Here is an 18,318-nt window from a genome sequence, read left to right as displayed (position 1 = left end):
TCATCACGGTAGCAACTTTAAATGGAGTAATAATCTCCATGTCTTGCTTACAAGAAGATAGGCATGCTAGGATATGAACTTGTTCACTTGAATTCCAAAAATAAATTTGATCCCATCAACTTCCCATGGGACCTATTAGAGATCAAATAAGGCATCTAAACATCAAGATTCATGCACCAAAGAAGGAAAGACCTTACCAGGAAAAAGAAAGGCGCAATCTAGAGAGCGCAAGGATTGCATATCCGACACATGATTCCAATTCTCAGGAGTTTCCTCTATAAAAACAAATTTAGAATCAAATGCTGTTAGGAAGAAGATGCTCTGCCATGGAAACCTGTCATAGGGGTAGCTATCATTCTAGTAGCGGTTATTGTAGTGGGGTACGGTTATTGTAGTGGTTATTATAGCGGTTATTGTAGTGGTTATTATAGCGGTTATTGTAATGGTTATTGTAGTGGGAATATAGACATGCAATTGTGTATAAAAGCTCTAAGAATCAATGAATAAGGCAGAAAGAGAAGAATTTAGAAAATTAGTTTGTAAGGAGGTCTTGGTCCTCGAAACCAAGTAGTGTAGTTTTCTTCCCCTCCCATCTGCTCCTAACAATTGGTCCGACCTGCCACTCTTCAATGGCGGACACCAAACTTTCCATCGCCTGTGTGGATCGTCTCGAGGCCGCCATGGCCAAACTCACTGCAATTCAAACTTTCATTGCTGCAGACCAAACTTCCATTACTTCGAAACTTGATGCCATTATTCGGATATTGAATACCATGGTACCTAAACAACCCTCTCCATCTTCTGCCTCTGCGAAGTCACCACCCATGCCGCCTCTGCTTCCTAAGACAATCAACTCAACTTCTTCCTCTGCTAAGCCACCACCAACAGCAGAAACCACGTTGTCTCCCCTTCCCATGGCAACTTTCCACCTTCCCGTTAACAAGCACCACACACTCTCCTTCGAATCCATCCCGGTCGCCAGTCATCGGTCCCACACAAAGTCCTCTAGTCGTGGCATCCTTCCCTCTGACATCCACTTCTCCCTTTCTGTTGTGTGTGCTGCCACGGTCAGGGACACAAATCTCAACCACCCCTTCCTCCTCCTCATCTTCGTCATTCTCGTTGCTGCCAAAGGGTTCTGTCTCCACAATCATCTTCAGGCACTAATTCTTACACCCATTTTCATTTGGGATCCAGGTTCTGTTTTCTACACCCAACCCCTTGAGGACAAGGTGTTTTTGATGGGCTAGGGAATGTTAGGAAGAAGATGCTCTGCCATGGAAACCTGTCATAGGGGTAGTTATCATTCTAGTAGCAGTTATTGTAGTGGGGGTGCCATTATTGTAGTGGTTATTATAGCGGTTATTGTAGTGATTATTATAACGGTTATTGTATTGGTTATTGTAGCGGTTATTGTAGTGGGAATATAGACATGCAATTGTGTATAAAAGCTCTAAGAATCAATGAATAAGGCAGAAAGAGAAGAATTTAGAAAATTAGTTTGTAAGGAGGTCTTGGTCCTCGAAACCAAGTAGTGTAGTTTTCTTCCCCTCCCCTCTGCTCCTAACAAATGCATCACATCACATAAGCAAAAAAATCTCACCCATAACATCATCAAGTATAGACAAAAATATTGTACCCTCATAAGACTAAACCCTAAAACTTAAAATTGAATGCTAACAAAAATCATCTTATTGGTTGTAATTTCACTCATGTCCAAATCTCAGTTGTCACTTAACAATTAACAAACAGGAAAATCAGAATAAGCTCTCTTTGAATAAATTTTTCAATAAGCACTTGTCAAATGGGATCATCGTTTTTGGAGCTCTGAGCGTTGTTTTTGCCCTCAGCCTCTCCGTCGAAGTGCTCAACATGGGCATAGGGGTCGTCGACGTACAATTTCATGCTGCAACAACATCTCCTCTGTTGCATCGTCGTCATCGTCATCGAAGTCACGCTAGTGGTGTCTTCTCATCGGCATAAGCAGCACGTTCACCGACACGAATTGGCAGAACTCGAGGGAGAAGGAGGAGGGAGTCCACTCCGGCAAGGCTTCGACATCGTCAGAATGAGGCACGCAGCGGAGGAGGAGGAGAGGAGAGTGAGACGGAGTTGGAGACACAAATCGAGTAGGGAGACGTGGTCATTCTTTGACAACGTGGCAAAGATGCTGAATGAAGCGTTTGGAGTGACCGAACACGAAGACTTTGTGGTTGGGGTGGGGAAAATGAAACGAGGAGGGAAGAGGAGGGAGAAGAAAAGAGTGGGTGAATTAGGATTTCTAGAAAAGAGTATTTAAAAATATACTTAATTCTAAGACGGTTATTAGAAAACTGTCTTAGAATGTCAACCTTCTAAGACGATTTTTGCAAAATCACTGTGCTAAAAAATTTCATATATACTTTTAAAAATGATTTTCAGAATCATCTTAAAAAGTGTGTCCTAAAAATTTTTTTTGTAATAGTGTTTCATCCTCAAATCTCAAAATCAATGAAGCAAGCCAATCAATCAAAGAAAAAGTTTTTGAAAAACTGAACAGAAAACAATATAAAAATCCAAAGTTTGTTTTCATACCTTGTACCAGATCCCTTCAAGTCAGATTTCCACAATGCATTAACAACATAATAAAAGTTTATAAATTTCACCATGTTAAAATTAATTATTTTAAAATTTATAACTCTAATAATAACGTTAATGATAAATGGATAGAAAAATCAAAATGAGTCATTTATAAATATAAATGACTAAATTAAAAGATGAAAAATGTAATAGACCAAAATAATATTTAGAAAAAATATATTTAAACATAACCTAATATAGAGATCATTACAATAAGTTTTGTAATCCCATTTCAGAATAAAAATACAAGTAACATCTTTAGCAAGTTTTTATTATTTTATTTGGAGAAAAATGTGATCTCCTTTCAAGACGGAGCGTAATTATTATATTCCCTCGTTAAAAGAAGTTAATACTCCTCCATTTAATAGGATTTCAATTCTCTATTTTTATTTTTTTTTTTGCTTTTATTCCATTACTTCAATACTTCTTACTCAAATTGAGTGGTATATATTTGTTTTATTTGTATTATACACAATTGATATTAGTTTTAAAAATTTATTTTGTTATTATAATATTGATGTAGAATATTCATTAACTTTGTTGTTAATTAATAATATTTATTAAATAATTTGGTTGACTATTTTAAGTATAGTCCCTTTTAATTATTAATTTTCATCCATAAAGTTTGAAATTTTGTTTAAAAAAATTAAACTCAGTTTTATTGGGATCAACAATTTGTGGGTAGTTTTAAATATTTATTTACAGGTTCATATATATTTGAAACTTTCCACCAAATAATTAAAATGGATATAAAAAACGTCATTGCATTAGGTGTTGATTTTTAATTGTCAAATCACTCGAAAGATAGATTATTCAACAGTATTTTCTAACCATTCTGGATGATTGTATTTTAATTTGGTCATGATAAAAAAAAACATTATAGACTCAACGGTTCAGAAACAAATAAATAAGGAGGAATACCTTACATCACGCCATAAAAAAAAAGGAATTATAAACTTAATTAAACCGTAATTTGAGAAACTACTCTTCACCTCAGTTTAAACTACTACGCGTACGCCATATAATTAATGATATGCAAGTGAATGAGCATTTGAAACTTTCAAATGCTTCCACATAATAATAATAAACTAATAGTACTACTTTTTTATATATTGATAACCCATGTTAGTAGTACTTACAAATTATTGTAAAATGAGAACATGTAACAGGATTAACTAGCATGACAATGATATCTTGGATTGACTAGATCCAACAAGGATCGAGATCTATTAATTCCATGTACGTTTCCGGTAATAATAATTTACTACCTAATCTAGCTTGTATGGTGAACTTTCAATTAAAAATTAAATCCCATGGACTTTCCCAAGTATTTCATTATTAATGTCTTGATGAACGTTTCTTTGCACGAATCGGTCAATTTTATTAGTCTCGGTCCACCACCACCTACTACGTATGAAATAGCATAATATAGTCCTTCTTCTCTTTAAATATAATGGGGCTATTGCAACCCAATGATATTGGTTCTATTCTCTATATCTGTTTGTTCACTAACTATATATTGATTTGTTATCTAGCGTAAGATACCATTTTCATCATTCATTGCATAATATAAATGGCTTCCCGCAAGTATTTCTCTATTGTTATCTATGCTTTTATACTTGGAGCTTTTGCAAATACGGCATTCTCATCATTGTCTCGTGATTACTATGACTACTCGTGCCCTAATGCTTTGAGCACCATTAGAAGTGTTGTGGAGGCTGCGGTGCAGAAAGAGCGCCGTATGGGCGCATCCTTGCTACGCACACACTTCCGTGATTGTTTTGTTAATGTAAGACTTTATGTTTTTTTACTCAATATATGATAGTTTGATGTTAGTTTGTTTAATTTTGTTAAAAATATCAAAATGAGATATTCAAACGGATAATTTTTCTATCTTCCTTTTCTCTTTACTCTTAAAGTTTCATTTTCAAATTACCAGACCAATCTTATATTTCTGTTAACTTAAAACTCTCTATACTAGTGTTATTTATACATGTATAGTAGGTTCTTGATGTAATTTTTGTCTGATGAATCACTTGGTTTTGTAATCATGGTGACTGATCAGGGTTGTGATGGTTCAATTCTACTAGACCCTTCACCAACAATTGACAGCGAAAAGAGTGCAGTTCCTGATTTTCAATCCGACAAAGCATTTAAATTGGTGGATGAGATCAAAGAGGCTGTGGACCAAGCATGTGGAAAACCAGTTGTTTCTTGCGCTGACATATTGACTGTTGCCGCTCGTGACTCTGTCGTTGCGGTTAGTGATACTACACACTACTAATAATAATTAATGATAGAATCCTTATTTGAGCATCTCATCCTTTTAAAATTCTAATTGATGATGAGATATTACAAGATAAAGAGAAATGAGAAATATTGGTTGGTTGTTTGTAAATTATAGATGTCCAAATTTTAACATTTTATTCTATATTTAATTGTGATTAATATTTTGTATTAATTTAGTCGATAGTTCAATTTTTATACCATTCGGCTACCATGGCAAATAGAGCAAGAACTGGTAAACCAAACAATTGTAATAAATTTCTTTTTGATTTTCTGACTCAGTAAATATAAGATGTTTAAATATAAAAAATAGAACTATGAATATTTTACAACATAGTTTTTCATACTTACCTTTACACCAATTAAAAAAAGTATGTCACTATCAATCCTATGCCCGCAGATTAAATTTATTCATAAAAAGTAGGGAAAATGGAACAATCATGGGTGACATAAAACCAACATAAACAAGTTTAACAAAAACCTATAATTAGACATATTTAACTCATCTCTAAGAAAGTGATTACAAATGAAACTTGGGACCAATTCCCACCAAATAAATTCCTGTGAGTGTAAACCATGATCTGCTAACCTACCAGCAAAAAAAAAAAAAATCCTTTCACGAAAATGTGAAAAGAAATCCACTTAATGAAAGACAAGCATAATAACATAAGAATATTATATGAATAAATGTAACACTATAGTTATTTGAGTGTGATCAAGTGGTTTGATTTAGTCATTTAGACATCCATCCTGCATGACCTAATGAAATTTGAATGCATATAATAACATAAGAAGTTGTTTTTAATTAGTAACATGTAACATTAACAATTATGTGCATGCCCCATGCAGCTAGGGGGACCAACATGGGAGGTGAGACTGGGGAGAAGAGACTCCACCATAGCAAGCCGTGATGCAGCAAATGCAAACATTCCATCACCATTTTTCAGCCTTTCTGAGCTCATAAGCAACTTCAAGAGCCATGGACTAAACGAGAAGGACCTTGTTGCTCTTTCTGGAGGCCACACAATTGGAAATGCACGTTGTGCTACCTTTAGGGACCATATCTACAATGACTCTAATATCAATCCACATTTTGCAAAAGAGCTCAAATACATTTGTCCTAGAGAAGGAGGTGACTCCAACATTGCTCCTTTGGACCGCACAGCAGCGCAATTTGATTCAGCCTATTTTCGTGACTTGGTTCACAAGAAAGGGCTTCTTCGCTCCGATCAGGAACTGTTCAATGGTGGTTCTACTGATGCATTGGTAAAAAAATATAGCCACAATACCAAGGTTTTCCGCCAGGACTTCGCAAAATCTATGATTAAGATGGGAAACATAAAGCCTCTTACCGGGAATAGAGGTGAAATTCGTTTGAACTGCAGGAGAGTGAACTAATTCATTACAAAAGTGTAGCATTTAATAAGTATGTGATGTAGGTTAATATGTAGGGCACTAGTAAGTATGGAACATTATTATTTTGCACGAGTTTAATTTAAAATTATTATATTGTAAGTGTTTTGTGTTTACATGTATCCTTCAAGATACAAGATTTGTTTGTTTGTTTTGATTAAAAAGAACTATTCGGATGATATTTTTTTTTTAAAATACTTGTTTTACATCAGTTTTATCATCTCTTGAGTCTCTTCCTAATAAACAGTTTTAAAGACCGAGAACTAATTAAAAGAAAAAAAAAACCAGAAATTTGTGCTTATCCTTAAACCCGAATGCATAAATCAATTTTACATTTTAACTGCACAATGCTCAAAGCCTCAAACCAAAGTCCAAATTCACATAATGAAACTCAAATGTATTGAATAACTAGTTCCTTCCTTGAGTTAGTTAGACCTGCTCACAATGGTAATTAGAGTTATTCTGAGTCAGCTTTTTCTATTATTCACTTGTATAAACACAAATAAAGTGAGCTTTTGCTGCTTTTGAAAATTGATTCTCCAACATCCTTTTAATTGTCTACACCTTGAGAGAGATAAAAAAAGAGGATCAAAGATCCAGATAAATGATTGATTTAATTGATAATGTAGTGTGATTAGAAGAAAAAAATAGAAAGAATGATAGGTGCTGATGAAACGTTTGAAATTTATGGGTGTTCAAATATAAAATATTCTTTAGCTTTTTCTATTCACTTGATTATTCTCTCTCTGTAGAATATGGACATTTCTGATAGTATGAGAGCTTTGCTATCCGACTTGATTTCTTCTTCCTTCAATTGACTGATTCTCCTTTTAAGATAGAGGATAAATAATTAGAGAAATAAGAAATAGAGTAAAAATAAAGTAAATGTTAGGTTGTTTGGTTCAAGACAAATAGATGAGAAATATAATGAAAATAAAATGATAAAATTATAAATAAAAATGCTTTTATACCCCTAACGATACACATTGACTTTTCAATGCATTTAATCAAGTAAAATGCTTCTAAATTGATTAAATGCATATACTTAATTAAGTTTGACAAATATAATGATCGCTGATTTTCTCCTCATAAACTTAAGTCTTAATTATAAATTTGGTTGCTAAATTTTTTTATAATAATTGAATTTCATCTCTAAATTTTCAACGCTACATTGGTCCTTTAATTTTCCAAAATGCCTCCCTTCCATCCAAGTCAGGATGATGCTGTCAAGATTGCAAATTTTGTTATTTTTTTTGTGAATAGTGATAACTTTTAACGCTACTATATTTATTATTATTATTATTATGTTGAAATTAAAAATTGAATAAAATAAACATAATTTAAAAATTAAAATTTTAATAAAGTGTCACTTTGTTAGTCAACACTATTTGTAACGCACCATAGCCACCGCAAACACCATTAAACATCGTCTTTGCACCTTCAAATTCAATGCCAGATAACAAACATGCTATTCTTCCCTCCTTTGGCTGTCTCCACCCTCCACTGTCCGGCGCCACTCTTGGCTTCTTCATGTCGATTTAGATCTAGATCTTTGAATGCCCTGAATGTGGATTCAGATTTAATCCTCCCCAAAACCAATCCAAATGCAGATTTGTATAAACGGGAAGTGTGCCCACTCCAGTGTTTCTGCAAACCACCATACGTCGCCACCGTCGAAGGAAATTGTTTCGTCAAATGCTTGTTTCATCACCCATCATGTCTTTGTCATAGTTTCCTTGACCTTCTCACTCTCTTGGAAACAGCTGCATTTGGTTGTCAAAGGTGATGTTGATACCGCACTAGGTGAAGCTGCATCCAACAACTCGTGAAATTAGAGGAAGCTAAGGTTTTTATTTTTTAACCGTGAGTATTAGTAAATGAAAACCAGCCTAATTCACACACATATTGAATACTTAGATCAAATTTTATTGTCTATAATAATTTTACCTAGCTAGTTCGAGTAAGATTACCTTCTATAAAGAATAATTGTAGTCTACCAAAAATAACAAACATGGAAAAATTCCTTTATCCTATTTCTTGCACAAAGTAATTAAACTTTGAGAAGTTCTTCCTTAGTTCCTCATTCTAACGCCTATAAATATAATAAATGTATCTTTCGGTCATAATGATCTTTTACTAGGTCAAGTCCAACCCTTCCCCCCACCAGGCATCATACAGGGCAGCAACTATCCATCTTAGTTGATGTAACAGTTTGACAGAGTCTGATGAATCACCTGGTCTTTTTTATTTTTTGTGATGGTGATTTAGGACTGTGATGATTCAATCATTTACCCCGCAGATATCGTTGTTATGCAACGAAAAGAATGTGAATATGAATTTTCAATCTGCATGAGGATTTGTAATGGAGAATGAGATCAAGCCGGCTGTTGACACCCAATTGTTTCTTGTTTTGACATATTACGTACATATAAAGAATTACAATGGACACTAAACTAACCCTTTAAGTAAAATAAGAAGTATTCCAAGTTGTAATTTTGATTGTGATATGTAATTGTACAATACTACTTACAACCCTAAATGCATGGTTGTCTGTATATCTAACAGATGGAGCTTAATTGTAAGATTTAGTGTCATTTTTGGTCAATTATATTTTGTAGTTGTTTTATTTTGGTATATTTAGTTATAAAAATTTTATTTTGTCTTTTATGTTTTTAAAATGTATTATTTTGATCTTTTTTCTTTAAAATTTTTGTTAGGAACATTGATGCTTTGTTAACTTTTAAATTTTAAAAAGGAACAAAAATGATACATTTCAAATACATAAAAAAAGAATTATAATAAAATTTTTAAAACTTAATGTACAACTATGCTATGCTATTGGAGACAAAAGCGAAGGAGATCAAAGCAAAAGTTGTCTTCGACAAAAGATAAAAACATGATCCTAAATTGTGAGGTTTGAGAGCAAAGACCTACATTGTGGTGCATGGTTAGGCCAAGGAAGTAGAGTATTTTTCATTCAACATCTACAAACTGGTTAGACAAAGATGAAAAGTGCAAAGAGGGGCCAAATGGTACGCTTCATTGGAAAATGATTTTGATTGGCTCAACTGATCAAATCTCATTCACAATTGAATGTTATTGGTCTTTTTCTTCGCCTTCATCAACGCACTATTGTTGATGGTTGCGATGAGACGATTGTTGTCGTCGTTAGGTGAGACGATAATTTCGACTGAGGTTGGTTGTGACGGAGACAAAAAAGTAGGGTTAGGACAACAATCTTTTTGAGTCAATGGTAAGAGGCAAAATGATAAAAGAATGAATCCTTACCTATATTGTGATTAAGAATAATTGATGAATAAATTATTAATGTTAATAAATGATTAAATTAAATGAAGATGATGATGATAATAATAATAATATAATACATTTAAAAAATATAAAAAATTAGCATGAAACTTTTAAAATATAATGTATCAAAAGCAAAACAATTATGAAACATAATGGATCAAAAATGACATTAAACTATTTTTAAATTCAAAAGTTAATATAATACTACATTTCTAATGAAAAATTGAAAAAATGACCAAAATGATATATTTTAAAAATATTAAAGATTGAAATGAAACTTTTAAAACTTAATATATTAAAACGAAAAAATTATGAAACATAATAGACTAAAAGTGACATTAAACTTAATTTTAATTTGAATATATTTCAAATATTACGAGGTCAAAACAACAGGTTGCATAACAAAATAATTTTTTGATTCTACTTTTGATGACAAATACACTCATCTTTTTATATCCATCATACCGATAAAAAAAAAGTATTTTATGTTAGTGATTTGACATGTAAAAGATGTATAAAGGAAATATAAAGATTTAGAAAGAGATTTGTTAAGAAGAATAAAATCTAGTTCAAAGATCACTATTTTAAAAATAATTTTAGGATAAAATCTTTATGGTTTAGTTTATAATTAGTTTAGTTTTTATGTTTTAAAAAATTCAATTTAGTCTTTTATATTTTTAGTGAGTCAATTTGAAACAAACATTGATTTTATATTTTTGAATTAGGATTGTCAACTTGATTATAATTTAAGACTGATTCACCTGCATGAAAATCATAGAAGCTCATTGATGTTTGAAAAAAAAAGATAAACATAGTAAAAAAAAACACATGTAAATACAATCCAACAAGCAATTGAAAAATTAATTAAAAAAAATATTAAGCTCATGAGATGAGTTTTACGCAAATTTTATCATGTTTAACTCCTTTTTAATTCAAACATCCGTTGGATGCCATAGTAAAAAAATGGTTCATAATCACAATTCAAACTCGAAAACAATTATTATTTCATAAGGATTATTTTGAGTTTGAAAGCATAAATAACTGAAATAAAAAATTCAAAATATAAAAGATGAAATTAAATATAATATAAACATAAAGAAAGTCATAAAAATTAATATATTAAAAAAGTGTATTAGAGTCTGCGTTATTATTTCTCCTACTCCTAAATAACCACATGTCCATATCCCAAACGCTTATAATTAACCGCTAAATCAACCTTTCGGTTAACATAATATGGTATATTTTGTCCTTTAAATGTATTAATATTTTAAAAGAATTCTAATTTTTTATATTCATAAAAATCAAATACCATACCAAAAAATTTACAACCAACTGAATAATAGTATGACTGTTGCAATATCTTTCTCTGTCTATATGGCCGTCTATTACCGTAGATTAAATTAATCACATGCGCAGCATAATAGTTTATGTAAATTGCTGTTTCTTGTATAACACTGCATCTAGAAACAAAGTTTTCATTCGTGTGTGCACAGTGCAGTTCGTTTAGCTAGCATTATTTTATTTGGAAAATGAGTATATCAATTAAAAGGTGGAATAGGTTCAGGTATAAAAGAATCGGGTAAAATTTTAATAGCCCTTCCCATTCTTGGCAGGTTTTATTGGATTTGAGAAAATCCACCGGTTATCTATCACACTATTTTATATAATTTCAATTTATTTATATATTTTAAATAAATAATATATTCAGTTATTAATTATATTTTAATTCAAAAATATATAAAAAGTAATCAATAACCAAGAAATTTAAAATTAAAAACACAATAATTGAATTATATTTTTAGTTAAATGTATATTTTTTACTTTTCATTTAATTATTATTATTATAACTTAAATTATATAAAAATTAAACTAATAATTTTATATTTTTAAAATTATAAAAAATAAAACAATAAATATTATATATATATATATATATATTAAAATAATTATAGAAAAATATAATGAGACAAGTACGAGTACAAGTATGTGATACTTAGATACCCATCCATGTTGCCATTCCCATTTAAGAAATTTGAGTAATACTTCTTGTACTTGGTAAAAAATGGTATTTTTCTTTAGATACCCATCCATGTTCCCAAGGATTGGGGGTTCTTCATCATGCCTAATCCGTTGTTGGGACTTTGGAAGCTTGAGAAAAATATATACCCATTAATAATTGTTGTTTGTTCTGTTGTGCATGAGAGAGGATAAAAACTGGAGCACAACCACTAATGGATCCAAAAAAAATTTTAATGGTAGACAAAAATAGTTTATAATATTTTTACAAAATAAAAATATCCCTAAATTTTTACAAAATGTATGTCATAACAAAAAATTATCAAAAATACTTAAGTTTATATATATTGTAAGTGTTCTTTATGCATTTGCATTGAAATTGTTTTCATTGTGTTATATATATATATATATATATATATATATATATATATATATATATATATATATATATATATATATATATATATATATATATATAAACAATCATTCATCTTCTCTCATGTGATTACACACATCTTCACAAAATTAATTAATGAGAAATTCTTTTAATCCTTTTCTTTCTCTGTTTGAAAATTGGAATGAAATCACTCAAATGAAAATGAGTAGTATAAGTTAATAAATGAATCATTATGCTTTGTTGAATGTCTAGAGAAGTTGAAATGTAAAAATTAGGTTATTATTTTCACCCTCTAAATTTTTAGGTTCAATTTAGTCCTTTTATATTTAAATATTTAATGATCTCTTGATTTATATAACACGTTCAACTTAGTCCCTTTATTTTTTAAATTTCTAACTAGGTCTTTATTTTTTTAAAATAGATTCAATTTGGTCTCATTTTTTAAAAATAGTCAAAGATTACAGAAGAAAAATAAGATCAAATTGAAGTTATTTAAAAAAATAAAGAACCTAATTAAACCTTTTAAAACTAGATGGACCAAATCAAACATAAAAAATCAATTAGAGGATTAAAATAATAATTAAATCTCAAAATTAAAAAGTTAAAGTCTTAAAATTAGAATCAATTAATTTCTCTTTTTTATTTCTTATTTTATTTTATATATTTTAAAAGATTATCTTACAAGAAAAGTATCTATTTTTTTATCGGAGTAATTTTTTATTATACATATATAGGTAAAAAAATTCTAGAGGGACAATTATCTCCACAACTCAAAAGATGGATCCATCTGTGAACACACTATATAAATAAATCTAACATTCACATTTTAATCCAAAACGTTAAGACTTAAATTTATGAGTTTATCTTCATTTATTGTTCAATTTTTTTATTTTTACCTGATATAAAATTTTACCTTACACTTATATTTTAATAGGGTCATCTTCCATTTTTTTAAAACAATTTGTTCAAATTAGTGGTTGATTTATGCTATTTCTTGTATACTCGAGAATCCAATGTATCATGTTATTCCTTTGGTCGAGTTACCTGGAAAACAAAGTGAACTAAGTGAGACATTTTAGCATAAGTTGGGTTGGATTGCCACTTTATAATTTAGGAATTTCAGTTCGCATTTTTTTTTTCTTTTACATATTATGATGATTTTAGCTGTCACAAATTATATCTAAAGACTAAATTAGAAAATAAATTTTTAACAGTAAAAAGTCATCACAAATTATAATACAATTATAATTTGCTACCTCACATGCTTAGTTAACAATGTCTTAACCGAGGACTAAAATGAACATTTATTGACTTTGAGAGATTAAAATTAACAAATTTAAATTGAAGAACTGAAACAGACATAATTATATATCTGAGGAACTAAAAATATATTTAACTCAAATTTATCAGGTTGATTCTCATGAAAAAAAAATACTGTATTGTGTGCAGTACATTAACATTCGAAGTGAAGTGGTTAGTGGTAAATTCTCTTCGATTAAAATAAAAAGAAATAACTTGACTTATTACATGCAAGATAAATGTCCAGTAATAGTTTCAAATATGATCTTGTATTCACTCGGATTACACAAAATCACGGTCTAAGGAGAATTTAAACTTATGTAATAAGTTTACTTCGAAAAAAGAAACAGTTTATATTCGTTAAAGCATGTTTCAGAAGCCACGCGTTTTAACTTTGAAGAAAAACGTTATTTTTTTTATTAATTTTTTAAGAAATCATTAAAACATTATAACTGTTTCTTTTTTTTCATTTAATCTAGAAGAATGTATCCAATATATGTTCCCCTTTTACAGTTAACATCATTTTTATCATTATTGGTTGCGGTTGACGTACATATATAATTATCAACTAATACAGTGGACTAAATCAATCACTCAAGTATTCTCTATCATTTTAATTAGGATTACTTAACTCGTAATTTATACCGAAAATGGACGTTTTGCGCGTTGAGGTGAAATGGTCATTTCATAGACTCCGTCCACAGATCACTAGGTACGATATGGTGCAGTTCATTCATATTTTTTTTTAGACCAATAATAAAAAATGGTAGCATTTGTTTTATTTTTCCTTAGCACACACGTCTCACTGCGTCTATAAATACAGAAATTAATGTAGCAATAGTTATAGCAATCCAAATAAATTCCAAAACATAATATATATAGGGTTTAGCATTGATCACTAGGTGACTTGTTATTTCTAATAGCATTGCATACTACTACAAATAGAATGGCATCACATGGGTATTTCTCTGTTCTTGTCCATGCCTTTGTGTTTGCAAGTCTTGCAACCTCAGCTTTCTCACAACTGTCACCTAATTACTATGATTATGCGTGCCCTAATGCTTTGAGCACAATCAAAAGTGTCGTAGAGGCTGCGGTGCAGAAAGAGTACCGTATGGGGGCTTCTTTGCTACGCTTGCACTTCCATGATTGTTTTGTTAACGTAAGACTTTGTGTTTATGTACATCTAGGTTTGAAAACTATACCTTGATAATTAATAATCACATAATCATTTAAAAAAAATATTTATATCTATCTTTTAATTTCAATAACTCAAATAATTTAAATGATTTATATTTACTGTTTTCATTTAATTGTCTCACTTAATATGATTTAATAATCCATATAATTTGAAATTTAACTAACAATTTCTAGGTTTTATAATGATGATTCAGGGTTGTGATGGTTCAATTCTACTAGACCCTTCACCCACCATTGACAGCGAAAAGAATGCATTTGCTAATTTTCAGTCTGTTAGAGGATTTGAAGTGGTTGATGACATCAAGCAAGCTGTGGACGAAGCATGTGGAACACCAGTTGTTTCTTGCGCAGATATATTGGCTGTTGCCGCTCGTGACTCCGTGGTTGCGGTGAGTAATACTGCAGCATTAATTAATACTAATTTTAACCCCAAATGCAATGTATTTATTAACTGTTGCTTATTATATTTAATATTTTCAAAATTAAATGTGTTTAAATCTATAAAAAAAAATATGTTTAAAGTCTGGTAATTCAATGTATTGATTTTTGTTTTCAATTCTTGTAATTTTATATACTTTAATATCTGCAATATTCTTTGTTTTTGTTCCTAGCTATACCTTAAACACACACACATATATATGGCTTTTATAATAATTATTATTATGAAAGTATTTTAACGAATTGTGATTAATCTCTGTTATTTCAAATATAGTAAATTTGATTTTATATTCCTACAAAATATTAAAAAAATTATGTTTTAGCTTTTACATATTTATTGCTTTTAGTTCTTATCTTTATGTTGCTACAAAATATAAAACGATATTTGTAATCCTTACCATGTGCTACAAAAAGGATAGTAAGAATTGAAAATAAATATATGTATATTATTTACGGAAATATAAAACATATTTAAATCATATTGTCATTATGCTTACAGTTTTGACTTGAATTAGTCGACTGTGAAATACTTATATGTATTACTTAGGATAGGGGATGGGGTATAAGATGGTGAAATGCTGTTTTTTTTCTTCAATAAAAGTCAAAAGCCAAATAAATGTATTAAAATCCGTTATATAAATTTATTATCTAGGGACTCACTGACTCAGTCCGAATATTTACTAGTATTTAGAACTGGTGGATTCTCAATTCACCTATAACTGATCACAAAAGTTTTATTTCGTAATTGTATTTGGGTCAAAGCGCATGTGGGGTGATTATGACAGGCCATATTCTAATGAGAATCGAGAATATAAAACCCTTAAGACATTCGACAGTTTTTTTAATGCATGTTTATAGAGTTTTTTTTTAATACCAACCAAAAATTTTATAGTGTTTCTGTTACTCAAGTTCGTATAAATTCATAATATGCCCATGGTGTATTTTTTTTTATCTGACAAATGTAAATTTTATTAATAGAGGGGATCCTATTTCTGTAATCTTTCCTTTTTTTTTTTTTAACCATCTAATACAACCTATATCTCTCTCATGCTGAATAGCACAGATATTTTTTCTTGTAACATATGAATGGAATATGTTGTGAACAATAATTATTTGCATGCGCCATGCAGTTAGGTGGGCCAACATGGGAGGTGCAACTGGGGAGAAGAGACTCCACCACAGCAAGCAAAGAAGCAGCAGATGCAAACATTCCAGCACCATTTTTCAGCCTCTCTCAACTTATCACCAACTTCAAGAACCATGGTCTTGATGAGAAGGACCTTGTTGTTCTTTCTGGAGGCCACACAATTGGATATGCACGTTGTGTTACATTTAAGGACCATATTTACAATGACTCAAACATTGATCCCAACTTTGCACAATACCTTAAGTACATTTGCCCAAGAAATGGTGGTGACCTCAACCTTGCTCCTTTGGACTCAACAGCAGCGAACTTTGACCTAAACTATTACTCTAATTTGGTTCAAAAGAATGGCCTTCTTCACTCTGATCAGGAACTGTTTAATGGTGGTTCTACTGATGAACTGGTTAAACAGTACAGCTACGATACCGAAGCTTTCTATGTGGAGTTCGCGAATTCGATGGTTAAAATGGGAAATATCCAGCCCCTTACTGGGGATCAAGGTGAAATTCGTGTTAGCTGTAGGAAAGTGAACAACTATTGAAGGAAAATAAGTTGTGATTAGTAGAAATCTGGAGGCTAAAAATCGTTGTGCATTTGTATTTGTGATAATTTAGTATACGTGTTTAAGCCCTGCTTTGATTGTGAGATTATCTGTAAGCGTGGATAAACCATTGTAAAGTTTATGGAATTAATATGTTTAAAAATGGGATTCTTAATTTTGGAAGATACGCTATATGTTTTTCGCCAAGCTGGTGAAGCCTGATTTCAATTTATGTTTATGCTTTAATAAGAGGTTATAGAAAATCAATAAATTATGCTCTATAAATTAGAGACTATTCATTTCATTTTTTTACTCAATTCAGCATGTTACCAAATGATTATCAATATATTCTCTATCTCAATTATGCATTTGATCTTCATCCCTTTAATCCATGAATTTGTAACGGCCTTGTTTTATATATAATTATTGGATTATTGGATGAGATTGAATAGTTTTTACCATTGTCATAATTGTCACGGCTAATACCACTCCTATTGAAACCATCATTGCATAATTGTCACCACTGTTAGAGACAGAGGATTATGGGTACCTTACTTCGAGACAAGGCTCCTTCCAAAAAGGGAATTCTAAGAATAAACTTTTCGTGTATTTCTCATTTCCATGCAACTTTATTATATACTACAGTTTTATAATCACTTGTAACTAAGTCAACAGACTTAACAAACTTATTTCTAACTAACTCAATAGGCTTAACTAACTAATTGCTGATTATTATTATTGTCATTAGTTGCACTGGTTTCTGTTGATGCTTGCTCCCTTGAAGCTGTTATTAGGTCTCGTAGTCTTGCAGGTACCTGGTCTTGTGGTTATCCTTTTGGGCTTTTCTGTACTGGACTCTTGATGAGGTATGTTGCTAACAATATCCCCGTCCTCAAACACCACCTTGTCCTCAAGGTGGTATGTGTCACAAAGCTCCTGCCAAGGCTCCCATGTCATGTCCTCCGAGGGTTGCCCCAACCACTGGGTAAGAACTAAACGGGTTGGTGGGGACGTAGAATTATCGAGTTTGGAGTCCAAGATTGAAGCAAAGTGGATGGGGCATGGGTTTCTAATCGATAATTTGTAGGGGCCATGCATCCAAGGGAGAAGGAAGTGGTTCGTGATATGCGCGCAAGAGGGAGCAGTGAAAAACGGGGTGGATGCGTGTATTGTCTGGTAATTGGAGACGATATGCAATCTGTCCCACACGATCTATAACTTGGAAAGGTCTAAAGAATCTCTTTGATAGCTTTGGGTGGACCAGTCCGGTGACAAAGCGCTGGCGGAAGGGGCGGAGCTTAACATAAACCCATTGACCAATGTTCGCGCTTGGTGTCTGCCTGTTTCTTCATGGCAGCCTGTTCCTTACTCAACCTGCATTGAAGTGCCTCGTGAATCGCTTGGCAGGAGGATATCAGTGAATCAACAACTTCGTTAGTGGACGTCCCCTATAGATACTGAGGGATTGTCGGCGGTGGCTTGTCGTAGATTATCTCAAATGGAGTAAAACTAGAACCTGAATAAAGGGACGTGTTATGAGACCATTCAGCTAGCGTGAGGTAACGGAACCAATTCGCTGGTTAGGAGTGGGTAAATGATCGCAAGTACTGCTCCAAAATGCGATTCATGACTTCGGTTTGGCCGTCGGTCTGCGGG

General features: G+C 31.5%; 2 protein-coding genes across 2 annotated transcripts; both read left to right on the top strand.

The window, feature by feature from the left end:
- The first annotated feature begins 4,070 nt into the window (after positions 1 to 4,070).
- LOC100803619 (peroxidase P7) lies at positions 4,071 to 6,513 on the top strand. The gene is made up of 3 exons (XM_003522071.5): positions 4,071 to 4,408; positions 4,685 to 4,879; positions 5,755 to 6,513. The coding sequence occupies exons 1-3, from the start codon at positions 4,193 to 4,195 to the stop codon at positions 6,301 to 6,303; spliced, it is 960 nt and encodes a 319-aa protein (XP_003522119.1). The 5' UTR covers positions 4,071 to 4,192; the 3' UTR covers positions 6,304 to 6,513.
- Positions 6,514 to 14,176: 7,663 nt separating this feature from the next.
- Positions 14,177 to 16,847, top strand: LOC100802035 (peroxidase P7). Its single transcript, XM_003522070.5, has 3 exons — positions 14,177 to 14,501; positions 14,734 to 14,928; positions 16,108 to 16,847. The coding sequence occupies exons 1-3, from the start codon at positions 14,286 to 14,288 to the stop codon at positions 16,660 to 16,662; spliced, it is 966 nt and encodes a 321-aa protein (XP_003522118.1). The 5' UTR covers positions 14,177 to 14,285; the 3' UTR covers positions 16,663 to 16,847.
- Positions 16,848 to 18,318: the final 1,471 nt, after the last annotated feature.

The sequence above is a fragment of the Glycine max genome, chromosome 3 (genome assembly GCF_000004515.6).
Source record: "Glycine max cultivar Williams 82 chromosome 3, Glycine_max_v4.0, whole genome shotgun sequence".
Taxonomy (NCBI): domain Eukaryota; kingdom Viridiplantae; phylum Streptophyta; class Magnoliopsida; order Fabales; family Fabaceae; genus Glycine; species Glycine max.
Note: the sequence above shows the minus strand (reverse complement) of the source record. Positions and strands in the feature narration are given on the sequence as shown.

Excerpts from the sequence above, each read along its gene's own strand:
- LOC100803619 (XM_003522071.5), top strand. The coding sequence starts at position 4,193 with ATGGCTTCCCGCAAGTATTTCTCTATTGTTATCTATGCTTTTATACTT. Across the intron at positions 4,409-4,684 it reads TCCGTGATTGTTTTGTTAAT|GGTTGTGATGGTTCAATTCT; the intron begins GTAAGACTTTAT and ends GTGACTGATCAG. Across the intron at positions 4,880-5,754 it reads CTCGTGACTCTGTCGTTGCG|CTAGGGGGACCAACATGGGA; the intron begins GTTAGTGATACT and ends TGCCCCATGCAG.
- LOC100802035 (XM_003522070.5), top strand. The coding sequence starts at position 14,286 with ATGGCATCACATGGGTATTTCTCTGTTCTTGTCCATGCCTTTGTGTTT. Across the intron at positions 14,502-14,733 it reads TCCATGATTGTTTTGTTAAC|GGTTGTGATGGTTCAATTCT; the intron begins GTAAGACTTTGT and ends ATGATGATTCAG. Across the intron at positions 14,929-16,107 it reads CTCGTGACTCCGTGGTTGCG|TTAGGTGGGCCAACATGGGA; the intron begins GTGAGTAATACT and ends TGCGCCATGCAG.